Source organism: Tamandua tetradactyla, chromosome 6 (assembly GCF_023851605.1).
Source record: "Tamandua tetradactyla isolate mTamTet1 chromosome 6, mTamTet1.pri, whole genome shotgun sequence".
NCBI lineage: Eukaryota > Metazoa > Chordata > Mammalia > Pilosa > Myrmecophagidae > Tamandua > Tamandua tetradactyla.
Window position 1 is genome coordinate 27,562,559 of NC_135332.1, and position 26,894 is coordinate 27,589,452.

The window sequence follows — 26,894 nt, forward strand, 5'->3', positions numbered from 1 at the left end:
TTAGGAATTAGTTCTAAGCAAGAATGATTTGGTTGTGAAATTCCCAGTTTCCTAAATGCCTCCCTTCCCCCCAAGCCAGGGAACTGAAAATCAGTCCCCTTAGTCAAGCTTTCTGGAGATTCCAAGCCACCCGCTCCAAGAGAAGAGTTGAGTGTAGGTTAAGGAAGGGAGCAGTTAGGGATGGCACAGAGCCACTCCCACACATAAGCTGGGACCCAGGTGTTTTCCAAAATATATTTGCAAATGGAAAAGGTAGGTTTGGAGTAGGGAGACATCCCTTTCCCCAACCCCACAGAACCCCTTCCACATATCATCTCTCCCCCCACGTCCTTATTTCATCTTTAAAAAACAAAACAAAAAATAAGTAAAAACAAACAAGAAGGCACTCTGTACAAGCTCCTCGGGGCAGAGCTGCATCTCAGGGGCACTGTTTCTGATTGGATTGCTCATGTTCTCAGAAACTCCCCAGGGCCTCTTCCCCTCCTAGGCCCAGCGTTCCCAAGTCTTTCGGGACCAGGGATCTGGAAGAAGGCCAGGTTGAAGAGACTGTGTCTGTGGCACCCATTGGACCCTACAATCTGGTAGGGCAGGGCTCCAGAAGAAGCACTCAAGACTCCCCGGTGCTCCCCCTTCTTCCAACCAGGCCGGGCCCCTCCCAGCCCCCTGGGAATGCTGGTAGGAAGAAAGGTTCCTTAGAACAGGTCCTTGGCATGGCATGCTCCTCTGGATGGTCAGAGGTCCTCTCCTCTCCTGAAGTCAAGCCCTCCCACTCCCTGAGGGCCCAGCAGGGCCTTGGCAAGCTTGGCTTTCTGGCTCACACAGGCACGTCCAAGCCCAGGTACTCGGGATTCTCTGCTGTCGGGGTCCCTTCAAAGGTAGTAGGTGGTGAGTTCTGCTCAGATGGGTTCTGGTCCCAGTAATAGAGGTTGTCAAAGGCTGGGCTGAAGGCAAGGGGAAGGTGAGGTGGAGGAGCTCCACCCCGGGGTGCCAGGTACTCGGGGTTCTCCACAGCACCCCCAAAGGCAAAAACGTCTTTAACAACCCCATTCTTCCCAGGGGAAAGAGTCTTGGGGGAGAGAGTCTTGGGCCTTTCCAGGGTGGCACTGGCAGGATGGGAAAGAGGCAGAGGGCCCTCCAGGGGTGAGGGAGGCTGTGGCCGAACCTCTGGCTGGTTCACGTATTCTGAAAGGGTAAGAGAAGGGAATTGTCAGGGGAAGGAACTCAGGTGTCCCTGCCACTGCCGCCGCCCCTCCCAGTGGACAGTGAGCTGAAGGCATGGAAGACCTGGCTGCCCCCTCCCTACCTCCCAGTTTCTCAGCTCGTTCCATACCCGGCTGGGGGCAGCAGGTCAGGGGGGCAACGTAGCCATCAATCTCGGGGGGCAGAGGTACTGTGGGATCCTCGCTGTATCGCTGTGGCGAGCTGGGGTCATGGGGGAGGCTCTGCAGCCCCTTGGCTGCTCCCATTCCCAGGTCACCATCAAACACATCGGAGCCAGCCCCTTCTGAGGGTGCCATTGGAGACTTGGGGGGTTCCTCCTCGGAGGGCTCCAGCCCCAGGGTCATCTCACCACCACCACTCTGAGGACAAGGGAGAAGGTCATAATGGAGGGCACTCATGGATCTGGGTTGGGGACTTTCCATGGGAGATGACGGTCACAGGAGATAAACTGCGGGCACCCTGGGGTATGATACAGTCATTGTGGAGCGCATGGGTTCACAGGACAGGCACCGGGATTGGAAGGCAGTAGTATCCTCCTTAGGAGTAATGGGGTCTCCACGAGAGACGATGAAGTTGGGGCCACATTGGGAAGAAGAGACCCAAGTCCACAGGGATGGGGGGAGGAAACCACACACACCCGCTCCCGGTGCCCGAGGTCACTGACCCTGCTGGACGAGCTGCGGTGCCTGCGATGGGCTGTGCCCCCAGCTCCCGGGGCAGGATCTGGGCAGAAGAAGCCCTGCTGGGGCACCAGGTACTCCTCGGCATCCACCAGGTCCCCCATATCATCATCCTCCAGCAGTGAGCGGTAGAAGGTGCTGTCCAAGGGGCTGGCCGGGCCCAAGTCCTCATTCTGGGGAGGAGGGAACAGGGAACAGAGGGTGGCAGCACCTCCACAGCCCAATGCAGAAAGCTTGGGGAGGACAAAAGTCAGGGCAGGGCAAGACTTGGAGTCCTCACCCTTCCACATGCCCCCTCTCTGGGGGAGAATGCTGTTATCACGGCAGGGAGGGGGCGGAAAGGCCCAGTACCTGGATGACCACAAAGCGCTGGGGGTCCCTGGCCATGCGGGAGAATTCAGACACCAACTCCCGGAACCGTGGCCGACATTCAGAGTCAATCATCCAACCTGCGAGCGGGAAGAAACTCAGCACCCCAGGCCCTGGTCCAGCCTCCCCCCAGCTTTAAGCCTGCCCCAAACAACTCAAAGTGCATGTGTGGCAGGGGCAGCAGGGAGCGAGGCACCAGACTGGGCAATCTCCACTTGTTTTCTTTTTTTATTTTGCATGTATATCTCTTTCTGGCTGCTCCTCTTGCACCCCTCTGGCCTTCACTGTGAAAGGCAGATGAGACTCTTGAAGTTCCTTTAAACATATCAGAGAGCTTGGGTCTGCATACCTCCTGCTTTTGGCCCCCTCACCCCCACCCCTGGTGGGCCTCTCCACCCAGGACCTGCCACCCCCTCCTCCGTGTAGCCCAGCTACGCACATTTGACCATGATCATATAGACGTCAATGGTGCAGATGGGGGGCTGGGGCAGCCGCTCCCCCTTCTCCAGCAGGTCAGGGATCTCCCGGGCTGGGATCCCATCGTAAGGTTTGGCCCCAAAAGTCATCAGCTCCCACACAGTCACACCTGGGGCAGAGACAGGTACTGAGTCCCAGAGGCTCTGCTCAGCAGTCTGGCATGGGGGCTGGGGGTGGATCTACTCAGTCTCCCCCAAATTCTTGGGAAGGGCACAGACCCAGAAGGGTGGGGCACAGGCAGCCTCTTCCTTCCTTCCCACATACATGCTGAGGTGTCCCCATGAACTCTTCCCCATCCCGGCTCTCATCCTTCTGCCAGCCTCCCCCCAAGGCCATGGTTCCTCAACCTCTCCTTCCCCTCACCCCTTTCCCCCTCCACTCACCGTAGCTCCACACATCACTCTGGTGGGTGAACCGCCGGCGGAGAATGGACTCCAGCGCCATCCACTTGATGGGCACCTGGGGAATCAAAGGGGGAAATCCTTGAGATGGACATGGTGGGGAGGTGGCCATTTTCAGAGTTCTCCCAGGGGCCAAACCTCACTCTGCCCCGCATCACTCTGCTCCTGCCTCTAACCTTGCCTCCATCTGCATGGTATTCAGTCTCGTCAATGTCCAGCAGCCGAGCCAGCCCAAAATCCGTAATCTTGACGTGGTTGGGGCTCTTGACCAACACATTCCGGGCAGCTAGGTCCCTGTGCACCAGCCGCACGTCCTCCAGGTAGCTCATCCCCTAGGGTCAGAGGGATCCCTGTGGGCCTTCGGCTAGGACGACAGCCTGGCCCCGCCCCCAGGAGACCTCCCAGCCCTGCGTGCAGATAGGATCTTGCTCCCAGGACCCCAATGTGCATACCTTGGCAATTTGCACACACCAGTTCAGCAAGTCCTGGGAGCCCAGGCGCCCACGGTGTTCGCGGACGTGGTCTAAGAGGCAGCCATAGGGCATAAGTTGTGTCACCAGCTGCACAGTGGACGTCAGACAGATGCCCAGTAGGCGGGACACATATGGAGAGCCCACACCAGCCATCACGTATGCCTCCTGGGGGCAAGAGTACGCACTGAGAGGGATGGGGGACCACCCCACCCCATCCAGCCCATCCATCACAAGCCAGAACCATGGCTCCCAGACCTGAAAGGTTAAGAGTCGAGGTTTGGGGGAGTCAGAGTGGCTCCCCAAATGCCAGTGAAGAGAGATCTGCAGCTATGGGGTTCCTCCTGTACTCCCCGCTGGAGAGGGCAGAGGGGCTTACATCCAGGATTTCTTTGTTGGCTTTGGGTGATGTGTTTTCCCTCAACACTTTGATAGCCACTGGGATTTTCACATTCTCTCCATCCGGGATCCAGATGCCCTGGGGACCAAAGGAGGATATGAGTGGTGGGACCCAGTCATCACGGGTGCTGGGAACACCTTCGCCTGCCCTGGGGCCAACCCTGGTCCGGCCTCTATAACTGCTCCTCCCAAACAGCTCGGCCCACAGCTCCCGGCTGGGGCCCCCAACCGGCCACACCCTCAGGACCCCGCCCCATTCACTGGCCCTGCACCCCGGGGCCCGTCCCTGACCTTATAGACTGTGCCAAATGCTCCGGATCCAAGCACCTTCACCTTCCTCAGCTCGGTCTCTTTCAGGATCCGCATCTGAGCCTGGTTGGGCAGCGCCCCGCTCGGCGTCAGCGGTTCCACCAGCTGGGGGGGAAGGCGGCGGTCAGTGCCAGAGCTCGGCTGCAGGGCCCGGGGCAGCCGCCAGGCCCTCGGGCCACCTCACCTCGGTCTCCTGCAGCAGCCTCCGCATTGTGTACTTCCGGATCTTCTGCCGCCGCCGCTTGAGCAGGACGCCGAGGACCAGCCCCATGACCAGCACCAGCAGAATGCCCACCACCGCGGCTATGATGGACGTCACGGGGCTGCGGGCGGGAGCGAGGCAGGGATGGGAGGCCAGGCCGGGGCAGGATGAAGGGGCTCCATGGAGGGACACGAAGGCCATCAGATCTCAGGGAAGTCGGAAGGGTGGCCTGTGGACTCTGACCCTCTCTTCCCCTACTCTGAAACCTGCCTTGGCTCCAACTGCCTCCAGCATAAAATCCAAACACCTTGCTGGGCACTCAAAGCCCTCTCCATCCACATCTCCAAACACTCTGTGCTCTGGTCAGTGGCTCAAGCTCATGCTACTCCAACATTGTGGCATAAAAACCACCAGGGAGCTTGTTCATATGTGCAGCCCCATCCCCAGAATTGTGACTGGGTCATTTCGTGCACCCTATGATTCTGATGTTCGGGCCATATGTGCCCCCGTAGACCAGGATTCCCCATGCTTCCCAGCCTTCACACATGCTGTTCCTTCTACCTGGAACGCCACTTCATGGGGTCTCTGAAGCCTGGCTCATCCCGCATCTTTGTCATTCTTGCTGGGTGCCCAGACGACTTGGCATGTGGCAAACACCTAGTGACTGCTCATTTTGTGAACAAACATTTGCCCAAGACAGGCTCTAATCTCTTTCCCCCTAAAGCCCTTTCCCAAGCTCCCCACGGGCCAGATAATCAAGTCCAACTCCATGCCCTGGTGGTCAGGGCTCCTGCCCTCCAGATCTAGCCCCAATTTCACCCAGAGTTCGCCCCATCCCTTCTCTAGGCTTCCTCAACAGGCCACTGCCCCCAGAACTTTTGAGCAAACACACCGTGGATAATCCCTCATGACACCTGAGGACAGGAAGGTACTTGGCCTCTTAGCTATCTTTTCCTGCCTCTCCCTACCCCAAGCATCCTGAGCAGGTCCCCGGTCCACTTGATGAAGAAAATTGAAAGGAGGATCAACAGAGGAAGAGTCGGCTGGGAAGGGACATGTGTCATGTCAGGAGAACCCTCCCTGCAGCAGTGACCACCCAGGAGCCAGTGGGGAGGGGCAGCGGGTGGTGTGGCATTCTGGGGACCCGGCTGACCTGGCTCTCTGCTCAGCGGGACAGCCCTTGTCATCCAGGTCCACACAGCTGTAGGGGAGAGAGTCCCGTCACAACCTTGGGAACCACCCTCCTGGGCTCACTCCAGCCCCGGCAGTGGGTGTGTACTGGGGTATCATGCCCATTTAACAAAGGCAGAAATTGGGTGGAAAGTCACCAGTGCTCTTTTTACCCCACAAAGGGATTCCTTCTCCAACCTGTGAACCCACATCCCTGCTTCCCTCACAGCCCTGGGCTGGAGAGGAAAGGGGAATGCCCAGAAAAACATTAGATCCACAAGTTCAGCTATTCCCTCCATAAAAGAATCCCTGCATAAACTGACACAAGCTCGGCAAAGGACAGCATAGTGATGCCTATTAAAAATGTCTATGACCCAGCAGATCCCCCCTTCCATACAGACCCTAAAAATGGAAGCACCTGCACACTAGGGGACATCCACTTGTACCCAGAACGCAACTGCAATAAACTTTCCCGAGAACGTAAAAAGAGACTGAGGTAGAGGATGCAGTTAAATACATTGTACTATATTCATACTACAGATTGAGTGGTTTAAAAAGGAGGTAGATCTCTGAGCACTCATGAGAAAGGACTTCCAAGATGTTTAAGAAAAAAAGGCAAGAGCAGAGCAACATATAGAGTTTGATTCCATTTACATTAAAAAACACACTCAAAAAAGTGATTATAAGGATAAACTCTAACTGCTGCTTTTTGGCTATTTTTGATCTATAAAGAGAGCCATATAAAATGGCTCAAGCTAACATTCCTGTAGCATATGCATATGTGAATGCACACATACGTGAAAGCGTGGAAAGACACACACCAAAGTGAGTCTGGAGGGTCTCTTCAGGGAGGAGGAGGGAGTGGGTGGGCAGCAGAGTGGAGTGAGAGTCATGTGTGCTTTGCGACATTTTATAACAAGGGTATATTCATGCATTTTGTGCAGCCAAAAATAAACGAGAAAAATGGACCGGCCACGGTGGCTCAGCAGGCAGAGTTCTCGCCTGTGATGCCAGAGACCCGGATTTGATTCCCAGTACATGCCCATGCAAAAATAAACAAATAAATAAATGAGAAAAGTAAAAAGAATAATGTAGATCACAATGTTAGACATGGAAAAGCATTACAAGATACTGCCTGGTGGGGGGAAAAAAAGCAATTTGCGAACAATATATATGATCCATGATCCCATTTTGGTGAAAATCAATATATGTTAGAATGTGCACAGATAAAACCACTGGAGGAAAAATATTTCAAATTATTAACAGTGGGGACAGGACTGCTAGCAACTCTCATGTACTTTTACTACGTTATATAGTTTCATAATGTTTTCATTTAAGTTTTTTAACCTGGGTTCCTTTTGTGAACAATATGAAAAGTTAAGAGTCTCTGGGTAAGCAAAGCTGTCCCCTTTTAGAAGAAGAGCCCCAGCGTGACCCTCCTTCCTGGAATCCAGGCCCTCAGACTCACGAGTGGGTGCAGTTGATGGGGCATGGTTGGCACGTGCCCTCCTCATCTGGGAATTTCCAGATGGGCATGAAGGAGAGGTCAGGTTTCACACCGCTGGGGCAGCGAGCCACGCACAGGGGAGGGTCCTTGAAGTGGGCACAGGCCACACACTGGTCGGCATCCTGGGAGGGGAGAAGGGTTGGAGGGGGCTGGCACTGACGGCCTCAGGGCAGCAGGACCAGGCCCCTGGCTCCCCTTTGCGCTGATCACGGCCTCTCAAGAGCACTTTCAATATGCCCCCGGGACAGACCCACCAGGTCCGTCATCACGGCTTTCACCCAGTCTCCATCAACCCTCCCTCAACTGCCCTCCTTCAAAACCTGGGTGGATCAGAGGGGTTTCAGGAGAAGAACTGGAGGCACAGAGAGGGCGCAGGGGTCACCTCAGGCCTGACAGCAAGTGACAACAATAACGAACATTTAGCAAGTCTTTCCAGTGCTCAGGCATTGGGCCAAACCCTATTTCATTTACTTATTACCACACCCCAGTGAGGTAGGTACTAATGTTCATTTTACGAATGAGAAAACTGAGGTTGGAAGCATAGCCTGGGTTTGAATCCAGGGAGCTCGCCTCATTACCTCCTTCCTTAGCAGACCCAGGGCCAAGCACACAGGCCCCCTAGGGACCCCTTCACAGTCTGAAGGGCTCCAGGGTCCATCACACGAACTTGCACTCCCAGCACCCCAACATGCTGTTCCTTCCACCCACCCGCTTTTCAGGTTGAGCTTGGGGCCTCTCCGGGAATGTTGTACCAAACCCTGCACAGCCCGCAGCTTTTCACCAACCTGCCATCCCATAACCTGCATGCCCACCTTGCTTCCCTCCTTGCCCTGAGCCCACCAGCACCTCACCGAGCCAAAGCAGGTCACCGAGCCATTCTGGGGCTGACACTCAGGGTGGCAAGGCAGACAGTGCCTGTCCTTCACGTACTCCCGGGGGAGCCTGGGAGAGGGGCCGGGTGGTGAGCGGCTCTGGGAGGACCCGCTGTGCCCCCTCCAGCCGCCCCCTTCCTCCGCCCCACGTACCCCTGCAGTACTCGGCATTCCTCCACACACTCCTGGCCCCGCAGGAACTGGCTGCAGTTGACACACTGGGTGGGCCCTGGACCCCAGCAGTGCCCATGGGCGCACAGCGAGTAGCAGGTCAGGTCCTTGCCCACTGCAGTGAGAAGGAAGGGGCCAGAGGAGGTGCTTAGGAGAGGCCCCAAGTGGGGGGGGGTTGGGGCTGTGGGTGTGGCTCAGCACTAGAGGGGTGGGGACAGGTGCCGGGCAATGCAGGGAGAGGCTCCAAAAACAGAGAGGGAAGGGACAGAGCAGACGTGAAGGTAGTGTGGTGGGGCCCAGCAAGAAGCCATGCCAAGAGGCCAAGGCAGCCATGGATGAGTCAAGAACAGAGCACCAGGGGTGGGCGGAGCCTGCACAAGTCCCAGAAAGCTGCTGCCAGGGACCCGAAGGCACTCCTGCATGCAGCACCGGGCTCCGTCTTACCGCACTCGTCCTCTGGCCGGTTGGCGCTGTGAAGCAGGGCCTGGTGGGAGTTCCGGAAGAGCTGGTCCCAGGGCACCGTGTGTACGAAGCACAGGTGGGCATTGCGGTGGACGAGGGCCAGCCCGCTGCCCAATTCCCGCAGCGAGCGCAGCCCCAGCCAGCTGATGCCCAGTCCTTGCAGGGTCAGTGAATAGGCACCGCTGTGGTAGGAGGGGACGCTCAGTTGTGGGTGGACACCTTACTGCCCACCTCTTCCCGGCTCGCCGTCCTCCCGCCCCCAGCATACTTGGCAAACTCCCATGGAAAGGAAACCCCTAGTGCTCTTGGGGAGCAGGGGTTCCCACCCATGCCCAGAGTTTCTCAAGACCTCCCTGGGAAGCCTCGCCCCAGTTCCCCTCTCCCCTGGCTCTCACTCATGCAGAACGCGTCCCCGGATTACTCGCAGATTCTGGAAGACACTGAGGTCAGGCAGGCTGTCTGGCCAGGCTGAGATGTACAGGTAACCTGCCGGCACAGGGTAAGGCTGAGGGTGTGTGGGGACCAAGGCGAGGAACCCCAGCCCCACCTCAAGGGCAGGCTGCTGGATGCAGGACCCAGAGGCAGAGCCCACCTGTGATCTCCTCCAGGGTCTCAAAAACTCTGAGTTGCTCAGGCTCTAGGGGAGCGGTGTTGGAGGCTGGATCCCTAGAAGGATTAGGAGAGGAGTCAGCAGGGCCAGGAAGGGAGTGGGCATGTCCCTTCCAGCTGGCTCTGTCACTGCCACCACCACTAATGCCTTCCCTTAAGCCCTCCGCCCATTGGGCCTGCTGTTCCTGTCCTGCGCTTCAAAGCCCTAGCCCCAGCTAGGCAGGATCAATCAAAACAGTAGTCATATCCTTTGATCCAGAAATCCCACTTCTAGGAATGTGGCCTAGAGAGACACTGGCCCCTGTTCTCAGAGGCACGTACAAGACAGAACTGCCATCTGCAGATGATCTGCCCAGAATAAAAATTAATATTGGACTCCCACCCTGATCAAGACGTTGGAATGAGAAGTTTCCGTCCACCCACATGCTTTGAACCACCAGCAAAAACTGGCAGACACATCTTTCTCAAAGCTCAGAAAACTGTTAAAGGATTGCGGTTATAGGGGGAGCACTAAATAAAAAAAAAAGCCTTCTTAAAAACAATAGGATCTTGTGTCAATCTGGCCAGCCCTTCCCCTCACCAGCTTGGCATGGAGCCAGCCTGTGCCACAGTGCAGGTTCCTGGCTCCACTTCTGAAGGGAGCAGAGTAACCTTTGTGCACATACAGGGAACGTGTGTCTGGCCCAATCTTTCTGGTGGTGGCCTGAGGGACTTGCAACTTGCCCTGCATGTAGAAGGCAGTTCCCAGAGCTCCCCTACAGCACACTGGGGGAGAGCAATCAAGTGCTGCCTTGGGTAAGGGCCTGCTGACTGTAGAACATACAGTGCAGTGCCCAGGACCACGAGGAAATTGTTTTCTAGGAAAGAGGGGGATATTCAGAGCCATGTAAACAAGGGAATTCCTAGGGCCACATGCCAAGGCCCAAGATAAGATAGGTGCACAGAAAGGATGAGGGAGGCCCCTATGTTTGGGTCTGGAGCTATTCTCTAAACTCTAAACTCATTGTATAGCTAAGCCCTCAAGAAGGGCACTACCATAGGTCAATCTGCAAAGACATGGAAAGATGTTTTATTTTTACCTTCTATTTCTAGGTTAGCACCTCAAATTCAAGGAAAGCTCTGAAATAACACTAACTGGATACAAGTTGAAGGAATAGATGCCTCAGAGTCAAAATTCCAGAGCCAATACAATAAAATGTTCAGGCTTCAACAAAAGATCATAAACCATACAAAGGAAGTGACGCCTAGGCAAAAGAAAATATTAAAGCCCTAGAAACTATCAATGAGGAGGACCAAACCTGGGACAACCCTGACAAAACCTCTAAAAAAAATAGTTACAGCTTATATACATAGTGGAGAAGCTTAGTCTACTCATAGGTGTGCTTAGGAATTGCTTCCAGAGAACCTCTTCTGTTGCTCAGATGTGGCCTCTTTCTTTCTAAGCCCAACTTTGCAAGTGAAACCACTGCCCTCCTCCCTACGTGGGACATGACATCCAGCGTGAAAGTCTCCCTGGAGGCATGGGAGATGACTCCCAGGGATGAGCCTGAACCTGGCACCTTGGGATCAGCAATGCCATCCTGACCAAAAGGGGGGAAAAATGTAACAAATAAGGTATCAGTGGCTGAGAGAGTTCAAATAGAGTTGAGAGGCTACTCTGGAGGCCACTCTCATGCAAGCTTAGACATTGCTACCTACCATAACTTGCCAAACCCCAACCAAAACCATTCCAGCCAGTCCCAAAGAATGATTTTACAAAGGTTCCATGCACTAGGGTAACTTTTCAGAAACTTAACCTCCAGATGGGTCCCTGGACCAGATAAGTCCTGAAATGCAGAGGGGCCAGCCTCTCCAGAACATCATCTAGCTCCATCCCTGTATCCCATATTATCATCAGCCCCTTCCAACATGAAAAAGTTAGAATGGGTATAGCCCAAACACCCCTAAAGAGTGGGAGAAAGATCAAAGATGATGGTGGAGTTACACAGAGAAGGTAGGGTTTAACAAATGAGTACGATTACTGAGTCATTATATTGATATTTCTTTTAGTTTCCAGTATCTTAGAGCAGCCAGTATCTTAGAGCAGCTAGAAGTAAAAATCTAAAACTGTAGCATTGTATCCCATACCAAACTCTGAAATCTGTTCTATAACTAATTGTTGCAATGTGCTTTCAAATGTGTTGCTTTTTTGTATATATGTTATTTTTCACAAAAAAAGAGAAATTAAAAAAGAAAAAGTCGATTGTGATGCTAAATGCACAGCTATATGATGATATTGTGAACCATTGATTGTACACTTTGGATGATTACATGATATGTGACTATATATCAATTAAAAAATAAATAATAAAGAATAGTTCTAAATATGCTTGAGGAGTTAAAGGAAAACATGGACAAAAAAAGGTAATCAGGAAATGAAAGATAGACATAAAGAGAATATCAATAAGATGTGGCTGTATGATTGTGAAAACCTTGTAACTGATACTCCCTTTATCCAGTGTAAGGACAGATGAGTAAGAAAATAAAGACAAAAATAAATGAACAATAGGGGGGATGGGATGTTTTGGGTGTTCTTTTTTACTTTTATTTTTAATTTTATTCTTATTTTTGCTTTTCTTTGGAGTAATGAAAATGTTCAAAAATCAGTTGCAATGATGAATGCACAGCTATATGATGATATGTAAACCACTGATTGTACACTTTGAATGATTATGTGGTATGTGAATATATAATATATATCAATAAAATTGCATTAAAAGAAAAGAGAATATCAATAGAGAGACAGAAATTATGAAAAGGAACCAAACAGAGCTGAAGATCACAATAGTAAAAACTCATAATTCCCTAGAGATTGGAGCTGGTAGAAGAATCAGTGAATCAGAAGATTTAAAAAATTGAAATAATTCAGCTTGAGGAGCAGAAAGAATAAAGAAAAGTGAACAGAGCCTGAGAAACCTGTGGGATACCATCAAGCGAACCAATATATGCATGTGGGAGTCTCAGAAAGAGAAGAAAGGGACAAAGAATATTCAAAGAAATAATGGTTGACAACTTCCTAAATTGAATGAAAGAAAGGAACATACACTTTCAAGATGCTCAATGAACTCCAAACAGAATAAACCCATACAGCCCACACCACAGCATATTATAATTAAACTGTCAAATGCCAAAGATAAAAGAAAACCTGAAAACCCCAAAAGAGAAGCAATATGTTATGTACAAGGGCGACTCAATAAGATCAAACGCACATTCCTCATCAGAAACCGTGGTGGCAAGGAAGCAGTAGGATGACATATATAATGCATTGAAAGCAAAAAAATGCCAACCAAAAATTTTATATACAGCAAAACTATCTAGTAATGGAAGGTTGTGAGTATACCACAATATTGTGAATGTGATTAATCCCAAGAATGGTATGCTTACGAAGAACTGAAGTGACAAAATTTATGTTGTGCATGTTTCCACAATTAAAAAAAAAAACAGCACAAAAGAGATAATGACAAATGCAATACATGATCCTGGAGGGACTCTCACAAAGGAGGAGAAAAGGTTCAAATGGACATTATTGGGACATACCAAAAAACTGAAATATAGGCTATAGCTCTTTATTAATGTTAAATTTCTTGATATGAGAACTGTACTTAAGGTGGTTACATAGGTGAATTTCCTTGTTCTTAAGAAATGTACATGGCAGTATTAAGTGTTCAAAGGGCATGATATATACAACCTACACTCAAGTGTTCAGAAAAAAGGATTGATAAATAGATAGAAAAGCAGAGACATAGATACACAGATAGAATGATATGGCCTATGTGGAATAATGTCAAAATTGGTGGATATGGGTATCTGGGAAGTAGGGGTAGTTCTCTATGGGGTTTGTATTATTTTTGTAATTATCTTATAACTTTGAAGGTACTACAAAATATAAAGTAAAAAAAAAAAAAGTAATATTTAGGAAGTCTTGTTATGTCCCAAGCACTGTTCTAAGAGTTTTACAAATACTAATTCATTCAAGCTTTATAACTACATTATAAAATTGGAACTATTATTCGCCCCATTTTATAGATGACGAAACTAAGGGACTGAGAAGAAGTCACATGACTAATAAGTGGTAGAGCTAGGTTTCAAAACCTGGCAATACTTGTATGTTTTATTTCTTGAATTTGATCATGGCATTTAATGTGGTTACGTAAATGAATATCTTTTTTCTTAGGAAATACACATGGAAGTGTTACGCGATTAAGGAGTATGAAGCATACCACCTATCTCAAATGTTTAAAAATAGATACGTAGTCCCTGCCCATGCACTTCCCCAAACAAACAAACAGGCAAAGAAAGAAAACAAACAAACAAAAATTCAACAAATGGTGCTGCAGTAACGGGCTACTCACATGGAGAAAGAATGAAACATGACCCCCGCCACACAGCATACAAAAAAAAGGGCAGGCAGGTAGGTAGAATGATATACCAATTGTGGCAAAATGTTAAAAGTTAGTAGATCTGTGTATCTGGGTGGAGGGTACATTGCAGTTCTCTGTATTATTTTTGCAACTTCAAAGTTCGAAATCATTTCAAAGTAAAAAATTTTTTGTTTTGTTTTGTTTTGTTTTATGTTAAAGCAGTCTTACACACCTGAGCCTTGGCTTTTAGCTACTACTCTTTGCTGCTTCCTGCTCCACAGCTGCTGAAAGAACTAAGCAACTCCACGAAAACTAACATGACCAGATCTCCAAAGCAAGGGGTGACAGCACCCATTATGAACCAATTTCCATGAATCAACCTCCCCAACAAAAGTCCTGAAACTATGCTTCTCTCTTTGCCTCTCTATCCAATAAGTAATCTAAAAGGACACATACAAACTGTTAAAAATGTTCCCTCTGAGATGGCATAACCTAGGAATGCCTAGAGTGTATAATGATAGTGACTAAATGTACAAATTTAAAAATGTTTTTGCATGAGGAAGAACAAAGGGATGTCATTACTGCAGGGTGTTGAAAATAGATGGTAATTGACATTTTAAAATTTTAACTTATGTGTGAGACTAAAGCAAAAAATGTTCATTTTGTACAGAATTTATATTTTGACTAGTACAGTTCCTAATATAACGTAAGTGGACAGCTTAATTGAACACCATAAGTACATGGAACCTTGAGTAGGGCATAAGATTTAGCATATTTGTCCAGAGTGATGCCCCAATAAATCCCAGAGTGATTTGAACAGTGAGTAAAAAAGTATTTGCAAAGTCCCCTTGGGGGAATGGTGAGAAAGAGGGAAAATTCAACTTCCCCAAGTAGAGAATTCTTGATATTCTCACAAGCAGTGCGGACAACCAAAGCAATAGGCTGAGCCCCCAGTCTTGGGGTTTGTTCATATGAAACAACCCACAAAGGGTAGGTCAAGCCTACTTAAAATTAGGCCTAAGAGTCACCCCCAAGAGAACCTCTTTTGTTGCTCAGATGTGGCCTCTCTCTCCAGCCAACACAAGCAAACTCACCGCCCTCCCCCTGTCTACGTGGGACATGACTCCCAGGGGTGTGGACCTTCCTGGCAAGGTGGGACAGAAATCCTAGAATGAGCTGAGACTCAGCATCAAGGGATTGAGAAAACCTCGACCAAAAGGGGGAAAAGTGAAGAGATAAAACAAAGTGTCAATGGCTGAGTGATTCCAAATAGAGTCAAGAGGTTATCCTGGAGGTTATTCTTACACATTAAATAGATATCACCTTGTTAGTCAAGATATAATGGAGAGGCTGGAGGAAACTGCCTGAAAATGTAGAGCTGTATTCCAGTAGCCACGTTTCTTGAAGATGATTGAATAATGATACAGCTTTCACAATGTGACTGTGTGATTGTGAAAACCTTGTGTCTGATGCTCCTTTTATCTACTATATCAATAGACGAGTAAAACAGACGGAATAAAAATAAATAATAGGGGGTACAAATGTTAAAATAAATTTAGTAGATTGAAAACTGCTAGTGATCAACGAAAGGGAGGGGTAAGGGGTATGGTATGCATGAATTTTTTTCTGTGGTTTTTGAATTTCTTTTTCTGAATTGAAGCAAATGTTCTAAGAAATGATCATGATGATGAATATGCAACTTCGTGATGATATTGTGAATTACCGATGATATATGTAGAACAGAATGATCATGTGTAAAGAATGTTTTTGTTTGTTGTTATATTTAAAAAAAAACAACTCAGTTTGAAACGCAAAAAAAAAAACCACAAAAAAGTTCCCTCTGAGAAGGGGAGTAGAGGTGGAAATCCCTTTCCAGGTGGCCTACCCCCAGGCAACAACTGTTCTGATTTCTATCACCAGAGAATAGTTTTGCCTCTTCATAAATGGAATCATACAGTACGTACTCTCTGCTATCTCGCTTTTCACTCAGCATGGCTCAACAGCCACGTGGCTGTGTAAATGAGTAGGTCATTTCTTTTGATTGCTGAGTAGAATTTCACGCTATCGCTCTACCCCCATGCGCTTATTCATTCACCTATGGATGGAGATTTGGGTTGTTTCCAACTTGGGGCTATTGTGATTAATGCTGCTAGGAATTCAAGGGGAATTTTTACTTTATCTGGATGGCCTGACCTCTTTACAAGCGCATGTTTCTGGATAATGTGTCATTCATGTAAATAATACCTCAGAAAGCCCCTCTCCCTCTAGTCCCCCACCTGCCTCCGTCACCTCCCTAGCCTCCCACCACTTCAGGGTCCGTCAGGACTCCTCTCTACCCTGACGCTGCTTGGGCCATCACGCTCACTCTTGGCTCGGTGGATCCCTACCCCGCAAAGCTCTCCGGCAGAAACGCCAGGCTCCCAAAGATCTTCCTGCAGCCGGCAAAGTCCCGGATGTTGGCACTGGTGACCGCCTTCGTGTCCCGCAGGTGCTCCATGCCCAGGCCATAGCACACTATGGGGGCAGGTGCAGGAGGTGAGGGCCCCCTCCGCCTCCCAGCGGGCCTGATCAGTGGCCAGGTGGGGCACCATGGAGCTCACACTTATGGGTCCTGTCGGCAGTCCCCCTAGGGGCCCCTCCCCACAATGGCAGAAGATACGTGGGAGCTTGTGGGCTGACCTGGGGCAGGTCAGGGGCAGAGGTGGTTGGAAAAAAGGTTTGGGTCCCAGGAGGGTCCGAGAAAGGGTGGGACAGGGCAGGCTAGGCCAGGCCAGGTGTGCAGAGGGACAGGGACTGCAGCCTGGCCCAGGGAGTTGGCAGGTGGGTACCTCGAGCGCAGGGCTTGCTGCATTTCTCACACCGCTGTGTCCCATCTTCAGCCGTCACCTCTTGGTTGTTCAGCGGGCAGACCAGGGTGCAGGAGCCCACGTCGGTAGACAGGTAATTGTCTGAGGGGACCAGGAACAGGTTGGTGCCCTGGCCTTCCATGCCCTGCTATGGGCAGAGTCACCAGGCCGCAGTACACAAAGAATGATATCAGCCAATACTTAGATGCCCTTACTCCATGCCTGTCACTGTTCTAAATGCTTGACATTCCTTTAGCATCACACAACCTTATGCCAATGGCATTGCTGGATCCCCAGTTTGCAGAAAGGGAAACCAAAGCGCAGAGCTCAGTAAGTTATGGCAGTGGGTGGAGGAGCCAGGATTTGAGCCCAGCAGTCTGGCTTTCTACTCATGCTCCTGACCACCAGGGCCAGCCCTCAGGATCCACCCCTGTCTCCTGTGAGAGTCCCAGATCCTGGCCCAGTCCCAGGGACCCCTGGCACTCACAGGGACAGGAGGTCACACAGCTGGCACCAAAGGTATAGCGGCCCTCGGGGTTGGGCATGGACTCGAAGGTGTCCGTGTTGTAGGTGACCAGGGACGGGCAGTGCAGCTCGCAGATGCCGCTGTGGTTGAAGTGGAGACAGGCCTGGGAGGGTGGGCAGCCGGTGGTCAACAGGCGGCCTCTCCCTGGTGTGCCAGGTGTGCCCCTCCCCCTGCACCCATGGTGGGTGGGGGCCAGTGAACACATGGCAGAGACACGTACCAGGCAGTCGGAGTGCTTGGGGCCTGTGCAGCCGGCAGCACACTGCTCGTGGCAGCAGTCCGTGGGCTGCAGGCCCTTGCAGCGGGCACAGCCACTGGCACAGATGGTGCGGGTCACTGTCAGGCAAAGGTAGAATGAGTTTCCAGCCCCTCACCACTTACCTTCCCTGGAATCATCCTGCCCCAGGCCTGGTGTCCAGCCCCTCCCATGTCACCCCTATCCTACCCTGTTCCTAGGCCCCTGTAAGACTCACAGCTCTGACAGTCCTCAGGACTTTCCCCCCAGCAATGAGGATGTTTACAAGCGGAAGAACAGGGACTGCCTGGGGAGAGACATAGAGAGATGCAGTGAGAGATATGTATGCAGAGAGAAGGGAGGGTTACCATGGAGAGAGACCAAGAGGCAGAATGCAGTGGCGGAGCAATCCAGACAGGAAAAGAAGAAGAGGGAGACAGAGAGACAGCAGGAGGGACCCCGAGAGAGGAAATGGGCAGGGTCCGTGGTTGGGGGATGGGAAGCCAGGAGTGTGGGGTGGGGCGGGCTGTCCGAGGGAGGAGGCTGCGGCCAAGGAGCATGGCTTACAGGTCCGTGAGCGGCTGCTGTCCACCACCGTGGGGGCCAGCTGGTTGTTCTTGTGGAAGATGTCCTTCCACAAAATCGTGTCCTGGTGGCAGAGCTGGGGGTTCCGCTGGATCAGGACCCCTCCCTTCAGGATCTCTGTGGGGTGGGCAGTAATCAGGAGACCCTCTCTCCAACGTGTCCTCCCTGCCCTTCCTTGGGGCCCTCCTACCTCCCAGGAGAGGAGTAGGCCCCTTAACTCCCAGGTTTTCTGGCAAGCAGAGAAGATACATCTAGAGGTATTCCTTGAAATTACTTTCAGCATCTTCTAGGCCTTCCACCCCACCCCAAAGACACATCCACATTTTCACAGATGAACAAACTCAAGCTGAAGGAGTGAGCTGCCCGGATCAGGGTCCAGATGTTTATATCACTCGTTTTTCCCCAGGCTTCTACCCCAAGCACACAGCTTAGCCGTTAAAACAGAGACTTTGGGGTCTGAAACCAGCTTCACTATTAACTAGTTATGTGAAGTTGAACAAGCCACGTATCCTGTCCAACCTGTTTTCTCATCTGCAAAATGAAAATAAAACCGATGGTGGTTCCCTTGCAGGACTGTAGCAAGAATGAAACAGGATCATTCATGCAAATACCTCGCACCCAGGGCTTGGGACACTGGCAGCTCCAGGGCCACCAGGTAGCTATGCGGGTTGCTCACTGCACACATGTTCTCAGCCAAGTGGGGGTAGAAACCTAAATTGTATTTTAATTATCAAGCTGGGCATGCTGGTGCAAGCTGTGACTTTCTAGAAGGAAGGGGAACCTTTTCTCATCTGTCCAAGTGCTCCTTCCCTGGCCCCACATGCATCCACTCAGAGGCAGAGCCGTTTCTCATTCATACAGAGGCACCCGTGGCTAGCAGTGGCCTTGGTCAGCGCTCAGTACCCTCAAGAGGGTTTCAGTGATGGTGACCACCTGTGAGGCTTCGAAGCTGCAGCTCCAGCAGTCCTTCTGAGGCAGCCCCGGTGGCAGGGGTGGCCTGGTCTGGCAGGTCTCCATTGCCCAGCACGGCCAGGGCATACTGGTCCTCGAAGAGCTGTGTGCCTCGCACAATTCGCAGCCTCTGCAGAGGAATCTGCTTCACTTGGTTGTGGGCGATGAGCACGTAGCCCTGCACCTCCTGGATGTCCTGGGAGGGGACAGGGTGGGGCAGGGGCTGAGGCAGGCCTCCTCTGGGGCTTCTCAGCACTTGGGGATCTTGTGCAAGACCCCCAAGCCACCTGAGTAGTGTTCCTCCCTCAGGCAGAAAATGGAGATAAAAAGCTGCTCCTGCCCTGTCTCACAGGTTTCTTTATGATCGAAGAAGATAATAGTGTGGGGAACATTTTAAAACTGTTATCAAGTGCCCTGCCTTCTCAGTTTCCTCAGCTATAAAAGGAAAAGCCTGGAAAAGATGATGTTGGGTTTGACAGACCAAGCCATGCCCACACAGCCCCACTCCAGGGCACCATGGACGCAACTCAACAGACTGGTTTCCACTGTCCTCCTCAAAGCCCTTTCACATACATTTTTCTGTTGATGAACCTCTAGGAGGGAGCAAAATATGCAGATTATTCTCAATATACTGATAGGAAAATTGAGATGCAGTGAAGTTAAGGGTCTGGACCATGTTTGCACAGCTTGTCGATGGCAGAACCACATCCAGGACCCGTGTCTCCCATCAGCTCTTTCCAAGCATGGGATGGTGGCTGGGAGTTGGATGTGACTGGTGCTAGCAAAAGAGCAGAAAATTCAGCAGAGAAACAGATGTATCCCATCCAGAGATGTCCACAGCCAGCCTTACTAGAGAGAGGGAATCAATTGGTCTTGCAACCAAAAGGATAAGGAATGGATATCAGAAAGGACTTCCTGGTTGAGGAACCCACAAGAGAAGAAATACAGGCAAGGGGCATGGGCACCTTCTCCTACCACCCACTTATAAGCCAAGGACTCAGTCCAGCTAGAGGCAGAGGTTTGGCTGGGTTGCACATGGGACCTACCTGCAGGAAGGAGAGGCTGGCATTGGCAGGCAGGTAGGTGAGCTCCAAGTTTCCCTGCACCACCTGACAACCCAGGTAGAGGTGGCGGAGCATGTCTAGGTGGGTCTCAGGACTGGCCGGGAGCCGCAGCTTCATGTCTGTGCCGGTGCACACTGCAGAGGAATGGGAGATGGGTCAGAGGGCACAGAGCGTCTCTAACTTGACCACATGTCATCCACACACATCACTCCCACCCCCAAGTGACGCCTTCCAATACAGGGAGAAACCACAATCCAAGGATCTCTTCTCTTGTGTCCCTTGTACCTGCAGGGTTAACAGAAGAAACCTTGGGCGTTGGATGGTCGGGCCCATCCAGGGAGCATCCAGAGCACGCCTCCTGTGCCAGCCCAATGTAGCTTGCAATCCCGCCCAATGCAGGGTGTTGGCTGGCAAAGAAAGCCTCCCTTTGTCCCATAGGCCCTAGCTCAGGGCCGAGGGGTAAAAAATCCCCCATGAGAAAGGATGAATCATGAATCTTCTGGATACCCTCTGACAGTCTCCCAAGCAAACAAACTCAGGGTATTCTCCCCATTCCATTCCAACACCACCCACATGCCAGTCTCCTGGCAAGAGATACCCACTCCCCCAATGCCACCCAGAAAGTGGGGGAGGACGGTCAGCTGGAGTCATGGCTGCAGAAATGGGGGCAACCAAGGACCCGGTCACTGCAGGGACTTCTGGAATTCCCCAAGGCGAAGGAGCAAAGGAGCATCATACCCCAGCTATGGGCATCCAGACCCAGACTGCAGATCCAGGGCCAGCATGATGCCTGCTTCAGATGCTGGCACCCTCCCCCATACCACTCCTCAGGGCAAGACTCCAGAGCCAGCTGGCAGAGCCCATGCCACGAAACTCTTGCCACAAAGGGCACTACATCAGCCCTGGGTACCTATCCTGGTGCCAATCCTCAGTCAAGGGATGGCAGGATGAACTGCCATCACTGGCCCACCCGCCCCCGAGCCTGGTGTCCCTGGGACCAGAAGAATCCCCGAAGCCTAGGGATCCTAGAGGGGGTAAACCACCCCCGGGGTGCACGGTGCGCGCAGGGAGGCAGCTGGCATCCTGCCTGCCAGAAGGGGGGTGATGAGCCCATGCCCAGTTGAACCCGTTTTTCTGCTCTGGTGAGATGAATCACCTGGCATGTCTTGCCCAGGAGGGTGTGCAGGAGGGGTTTAAGGGAGGTGGAGGGCACCCTCAGATAGACAGGCCCACAGGTGCCTGAGCTTCCTGGAATTCCCATCAGTCACTGCTCACCTCCCGTGGACTCTGTGTCTATTTGAGGGGACAGCACAGTGGCTGGCTTTGAGGTCTGACACCAGGGCCCTTACTTTCCCAGCAACTTGAGTCCAATGACATCCTAATGTGATGGCTCTCTCCCTTCAGAGAAAGGCTGGTGGGACAAGGCCCCAGGTCTCTGCCAGGCCTGGTGGCCATAAGCTGGTAATCTTCCCCATAACATCCAGAGGGGTTTCTATTTCCACCCCTCTGGGCAGAGAGGGAAGGAAGCAAAAAAGAAGGAAGGGGAGGGCCCAGAAATAGAACTCAAGGATTCATCTCCCAGGCTGAAGAGAGACTGTCAGACCTCCCTTCTCCATGCCTCACCCCCTCTCCATGGCATCCCCCTCCTTCCTGAGCCCCTCCCCCCAAAACTCCCAAAAGAAACAGGAGCCTGGGATGGCAGGCCAGGCCCAAAATAACGTCCTGCTGCCAGGACCTTCCCCGGCCTCGGCAGTTTCAGCTGCTTTACAGGCACAGCTGTCTCGAGGCCCAGACCCCAGGCCCTGGCCCGAGCTTGGGGGACAGGGACCAGCAGGTCTGGGGCAGGGACTGTCTCCACCCCCTGTGGCCCTCTGCCACCTCCAAGGGACACCAGCTGTAGCAACCAGGCAATAGGAAAACAACAACAATGGGAACTAGGAGCAGCTGCATTAACTGGGCACCTACTGTGTACCCAGCAGGCAACCTGGGTGGATCCCATAACAACCTCCAAGGGCTGGGAATTCCATCTCTATTTTGCAAAGAAGGAAACTGAGGGTGACAGGAGTTAGATTCTCCCAAAGACACAAAGCTTGAACTTGGGTCTGTCTGACTTTAGATCCCACATTCCTTCCATCAGGCCTAACTGCACATGCACAAATACACCCCACATGCCACACAAACATAAATACACACTCACTCGCCCAGTGCCACGGATAAACATTACAGACTCTGAGCAGGGCATGGAGGCTGGGCTAGGCATGGCTGGGCAGGAGGATCAGAAAAGGTGAGAGCCCGGCCCCACTGGAGTTTGTTTACCTGATTTATGGTCGATTCAAGTCTGATTAAGATTCTTTTGCAGAAAAGGTGGTAAAATTGTACCTTGAGACCTACTCTCAGGGAGCTGTAAGCTTGCTGGCTAACACCTCCACCTGGCATGAAGGTAAGAAGGCCTTTCCAACCTCCCCATCTTCCTCTTACCCCCCACCCCGCTCCACACTAATTTCCCCATCACCAGTCCTCACCACAGATCCCATACTACCTGCCACTGCCCCCTCTCCCATTTATTTTCTTGAGTGCTAGAGGTCCTAATTTCACACAGTCACATTCTTTGTCTCCAGGACACCTGCCCCCCAGAAGCCCCAACCTCCAACCCTCCATGGCAAAGACGTGTGAGGCAGGACCAGGCCAGAGGCAGGACAGGGCACACAGAGAGCTGGATAAGTGGCTGCTGAATGAATGAGCAGTCAACGGTGTTCAAGTAAGACGGGACCAGTGGAGGTCATGGCATCCACCCCTCATGTCCCTTCTGCTGACCTTTGGTGGTCCCAGCCCCAGGGGTCCTCAGGCAGGTCCTCTCCTCCCCACCAGCTTTCAGCCCCAGCTGCTTCTCTTGCTCACCAGCATGGAAGCCAGCACTTCCTTTGGTTTCTATGAACATCACCAGGTAAACTTTTACATGCACCCTCTCACCCCCACCCAAGACTCATAAGCCCCGAGGCCAGAGCTTGCTGTAGATACTGTAGCCACATATGCTGGATATATAGGGCCTAATATCAAGCTCTTTGGAGTGGAACCCTAGCTGGGCCACTCAACAGTGACTTTGGGCAGGTCCCTAGACCTCAGGAGCCTGGGATTCCTCATCTCAGCCCTCGGGGCAGGGGCTAAATCAGATGCATCTTCCTGCTCTGTGGTGCCTGCTACCCTATAGATATTCAAAAGATGAATATTCACTGACCTGAACTTGGCAGTGAGGAAGGTTATAAAAACAACTCTTGGTCTCCTCAGAGAAGTTAAATGAGAAAATGAACAGAAAAAGCAGTCTATAAACACAACAAGGCTTTGTCAACACAAACCTTAGCTCTAATAATTCTCACACTCCCCCAGGAACCCACACCCCTCACCCTGCCTCGGCCCTCTTCCCAGGGGTGGGGAGGACAGGTGGCCAGCAAGAGATGGAACTATCATTCCAGAGTGACTTCGACTTCCCACGGGCTGAAGGTGGGAAGGGGGATCTTTTTCCAGATCATTCCACCACCCCCCACCCCCAAGTCAGACAGTCAGACACAACCACTCTGGGCCCTACCCAGCCACTCAGCCCAGCTCCGCACTGGTCCCTCATACTTCCGCCCCAGCTGTCTCCCTCCGCCCACAGTCCTGCATGACCCAATGGTCTCGGCCCTCAGTCCCCTGCCATGATGGGAGGGCTCAAAATCAAAAGGAAGGCAAGCATGGGCTGGCCTGGGAGGGAGAGGACCCCGCAGCCGGGAAGGGAGCTCAGGGCCCCAGCTCAGGATGGGGTGGAGGAAGACAGCCCCACTTTCTATAGCCTAGATAAACCGATGGGAGGTCATCCACCTGAATGGGCTTTGCTCAACCCATTCCCGGGGAATGGAATAAGTCTCTGATCTACTGCTGAGACCTCCTCTCTGGAGCCAAACATGCCCTGGACGGTACTGATTAGCTGGCTTGAATAAACCGCTTCATTTCCCTGAACTTCAGTTTTCCAATCTGTGCACATACTTCGCAGGACCTTTGCAGAGGTGAAATGAAACTGTCTGTGGGTAAGAAGGTGACACGTAGGAAACACTCAGGACATTTTTTAAAGTTAAGGCAGAAGCATGGGTAATCCCAAACCAAGAGAAAATAAAAAGTGCTTCCTATTTGACATTGGAATGGGATAGATGTTTTCTTTTGACATTTGATCCTATCTTTCTATTGTTTTCTCTTGAATATTAAAATGAGGTCACTTTCCCTAAGTATAGTAAAAAGAAGGAAGGAGGCTGCTGGGAGAACGATTCTGGAAATAATAACATATGAGCTGTGCAAGATAAAAAGGATGTGTTTGCTGAAATTTTATAAAACCTTGCAGAAAGGATCTCAGCAAAATCCTGACCCTCTGAGCCTTCCCCAAGTCTCCCCTCCACCCCATGTTCCTGCCCCTTCCTTCAGCCATGGACAATAATGGGGGTGCTGGAGGCAGCTGGGTGGTGGGCTGCCATTTTAGCCAATCCCTATACAACGCACCCAGAGTCTCTCTCTGCACCCCACAGTGCAAGCTGAGGGGTGAGGGAGACGCGAGGAGACCCCAGGAGACAGCTCCTCAGATCGCTCTGCAGCAACCCCGCCGCTCCCCACCTGCTCAACTCCCAGGCCAAGGCAAGGAGGATAGCAACTCGGCCCGATCGCCAAGCCTGGCCTCACCCTTCTCCTCAGAAGGTCAGGGGTGAAGACGTCCGCCTGGGTTCAGGGAGAAAGAGGACGGGCTCACCGGGAAAGAGGCGCCTCCTTCCTCAGAGACAAGGCAGGAGGCCACCTCCCGCTGTTTACAACCGATCTAGCCCAGCACCTTGAGGGAATTCCTTGAGAGGGCAGAGTTCAGCCCAGTCCCCAAGGGGGCAGGGAGACTGCTGTTTGGCAACACAGAGCAGAGACATACAAACACTCAGTCCACACAACTCAGGAACACCCTGGCAAAAGCGGGCAGCTTCGGACACCCACAGGAACTCTCCAGACAACACAGCAATGCCCAGACAGAGGGGCCCTCAGGCAACACGCGGCCCACACCAGACTCCCTGACCCGGGGAGACCACCCACTACTGTCGGAACACTCTCATTTTGTCTTCCCTCCAGCCCGGTGATGCGGGTAGCAGCTCCCACCATTCAAGGGGGATTGATTTCCCCTTTGATTGAATATAGTGATTTTGAGAATGAGGCTGGGGGTCAGGCTGGCTGGGGTCAGGGGTGGGCCCCACCACTTCCCGGCTGTTACTGAGCCTCCTTACGGTCCAGGTCTTCACCAGGACAATGGAAACAGGACTTCTCCCACTGGGTGGCTGAGGGTGAAAGGAGGGAATGCGCACAGGACGCCATACCAGGACCTGACATAGGGTGTACCACCGGGACACGTCTGCGTTTCTCAGCATCACCTACAGGTGGGCAGATACTCCTCGCAGAACACACCTCGCCCCCCACATCACCCTTCCCCACACAGGGCATGAAAGAAAAGGCTGCCAGACAGCCCAGCCTCCCCCACAAGAGCCCCGGAATCCCTCCCTCGGAACTCTCCCACTTCAGGTCCCAGACCCACCACCGCCAACACACACACGCTCCCAAAGTCACAAAACACCCAGGCCCCCAGTCAGTTGGCCCTAAAGAAACTTGTTCAAAACGACCCGCCTCTCCCTCCCCCTACTCCAGACCCCAGCATAAGGCAACTCTGCAGCCTCCTGCCCCCCCTCCTCCCCCTGGGCTGGACAGGTTGCTCTCCCCGCCTCCCCCCTCTACACCCGGACCCTGCTTGGAGCTGGAGTCACCAAATTCTAGCTGCTGGAGGGGAGGAGGGGAGGAGGGGGGAAGGGCTGGGCAGGGACAGGGCGGAGGGGACCCCCAAAGGAATCCAGCCCAGACCAGTCGGGAGGCGGAGGCTGCCAACTGGAAAAACTGCGAAGGCTTCAAGGGGTTCAAGAAGGGGAACACACACACACACACACACACACACACACACCACGCACACCACGCAGTATACCCTTGGGGGAGAAGCTTTCTGAACAATTCCAAAGGACTTTGCTGACAAGTTCGCAGAGCAGTTTGGAGTCTGGGAAGGGCCAGTCGGTCCCTCGACTACGGCTGCGTGGGTGCGATCGCCCCCCTGCCCCAACTACTTCGCCCCCTCCCTCTGTCCCAAGGCCCGGCCACCCCGAGCGCCCCGAGTGCCCACTACTCCAGGTCGGGACAGCTCGGGTGTCCCCTGCCCCCGCGCGTCCGGGGAGCTCTCAGGGGGGACGCAGGCTGCAGGGGCTTCTGTCGCTGCTCCATCCCCTCCCCACGCCAGACCCACCTTGGGTGCCCGCGGCTCTGGGGGGCAGCAGGGCGAGGAGGAGCCCCCAGCGGCACCAGGCCGCCAGCTCCATGGTGCTCACAGCGGCTCCGGCCCCATGGCTCCGGCTGGACCAGGCTGGGGGGCGCCGGGCAGGCGAGAGAAGGGGGCCGGGCGCTCCGCGCGGAACCCGGCAGCCGGAGGAGGGGCGTGCGGAGGCCTCGGGGGGCTTCTTCTCGTCTCTCTGGCCACGGTCGAGGGAAATCTCAGCTCCACAACTTCATTCTTGCACTTCCTCAAGGCAGCCCGTCCTCCTCCACCTCCTCCTCCTCCAGTGATTGGGAGCGAGCGCGCTCGCAGCTCGCCCCCCCCCCCCCCCAACTGCATTCCAGCAAGTCTCTGGGAGTGGCAACTCCCAGCTTCACTTTCTCCCTCTCTCCGCGCAGGCCTGCCGGGGGCCCCTCCCAGCGCCCGGACGCCTGGGTTTCCTACAGCCGATCCCAACCATTTCCACGAAGAACCCCTAAAAGCAGAGGAGAGGGGCTCGTCCGCCTCTCCCCGGATTCTGGGGCCAATTCTTTAAGGCCCGGCTGCCATCCCTTCCCTCTCTTCTAAGTTGCAGGTTTATCTTAAACATTCCTGGCGTGTTTGC

General features: G+C 52.5%; 1 protein-coding gene across 3 annotated transcripts; it reads right to left on the reverse strand.

The window, feature by feature from the left end:
• Positions 1 to 220: 220 nt before the first annotated feature.
• On the reverse strand, positions 221 to 26,612 carry ERBB2 (erb-b2 receptor tyrosine kinase 2). 3 transcript variants are annotated; one of them, XM_077164519.1, is made up of 27 exons: positions 26,264 to 26,612; positions 19,909 to 20,060; positions 18,845 to 19,058; positions 17,894 to 18,028; positions 17,565 to 17,633; positions 17,312 to 17,427; positions 17,053 to 17,194; positions 16,548 to 16,667; positions 16,107 to 16,233; positions 9,303 to 9,376; positions 9,106 to 9,196; positions 8,693 to 8,892; positions 8,231 to 8,363; positions 8,057 to 8,147; positions 7,167 to 7,327; positions 5,682 to 5,729; positions 4,511 to 4,649; positions 4,309 to 4,431; positions 3,998 to 4,096; positions 3,601 to 3,786; positions 3,325 to 3,480; positions 3,131 to 3,206; positions 2,710 to 2,856; positions 2,253 to 2,350; positions 1,886 to 2,074; positions 1,331 to 1,580; positions 221 to 1,182 (listed from the first exon to the last, which is right to left on the reverse strand). In XM_077164519.1, exons 1-27 carry the CDS (start codon positions 26,334 to 26,336, stop codon positions 815 to 817), a joined length of 3,777 nt encoding a protein of 1,258 aa, XP_077020634.1. In that variant the 5' UTR covers positions 26,337 to 26,612; the 3' UTR covers positions 221 to 814. The 3 variants fall into 3 exon arrangements, with proteins under 3 accessions (XP_077020634.1, XP_077020633.1, XP_077020635.1); XM_077164518.1 differs by having other exon boundaries at positions 1,304 to 1,580; XM_077164520.1 differs by lacking the exon at positions 1,331 to 1,580 and having other exon boundaries at positions 1,071 to 1,182.
• Between the last annotated feature and the right edge of the window lie 282 nt (positions 26,613 to 26,894).

Excerpts from the sequence above, each read along its gene's own strand:
- ERBB2 (XM_077164518.1), bottom strand. The coding sequence starts at position 26,336 with ATGGAGCTGGCGGCCTGGTGCCGCTGGGGGCTCCTCCTCGCCCTGCTG. Across the intron at positions 8,364-8,692 it reads CCGGCCAGAGGACGAGTGCG|TGGGCAAGGACCTGACCTGC; the intron begins GTAAGACGGAGC and ends TTCTCACTGCAG. Across the intron at positions 3,207-3,324 it reads ACCATGCAGATGGAGGCAAG|GTGCCCATCAAGTGGATGGC; the intron begins GTTAGAGGCAGG and ends TTGATTCCCCAG.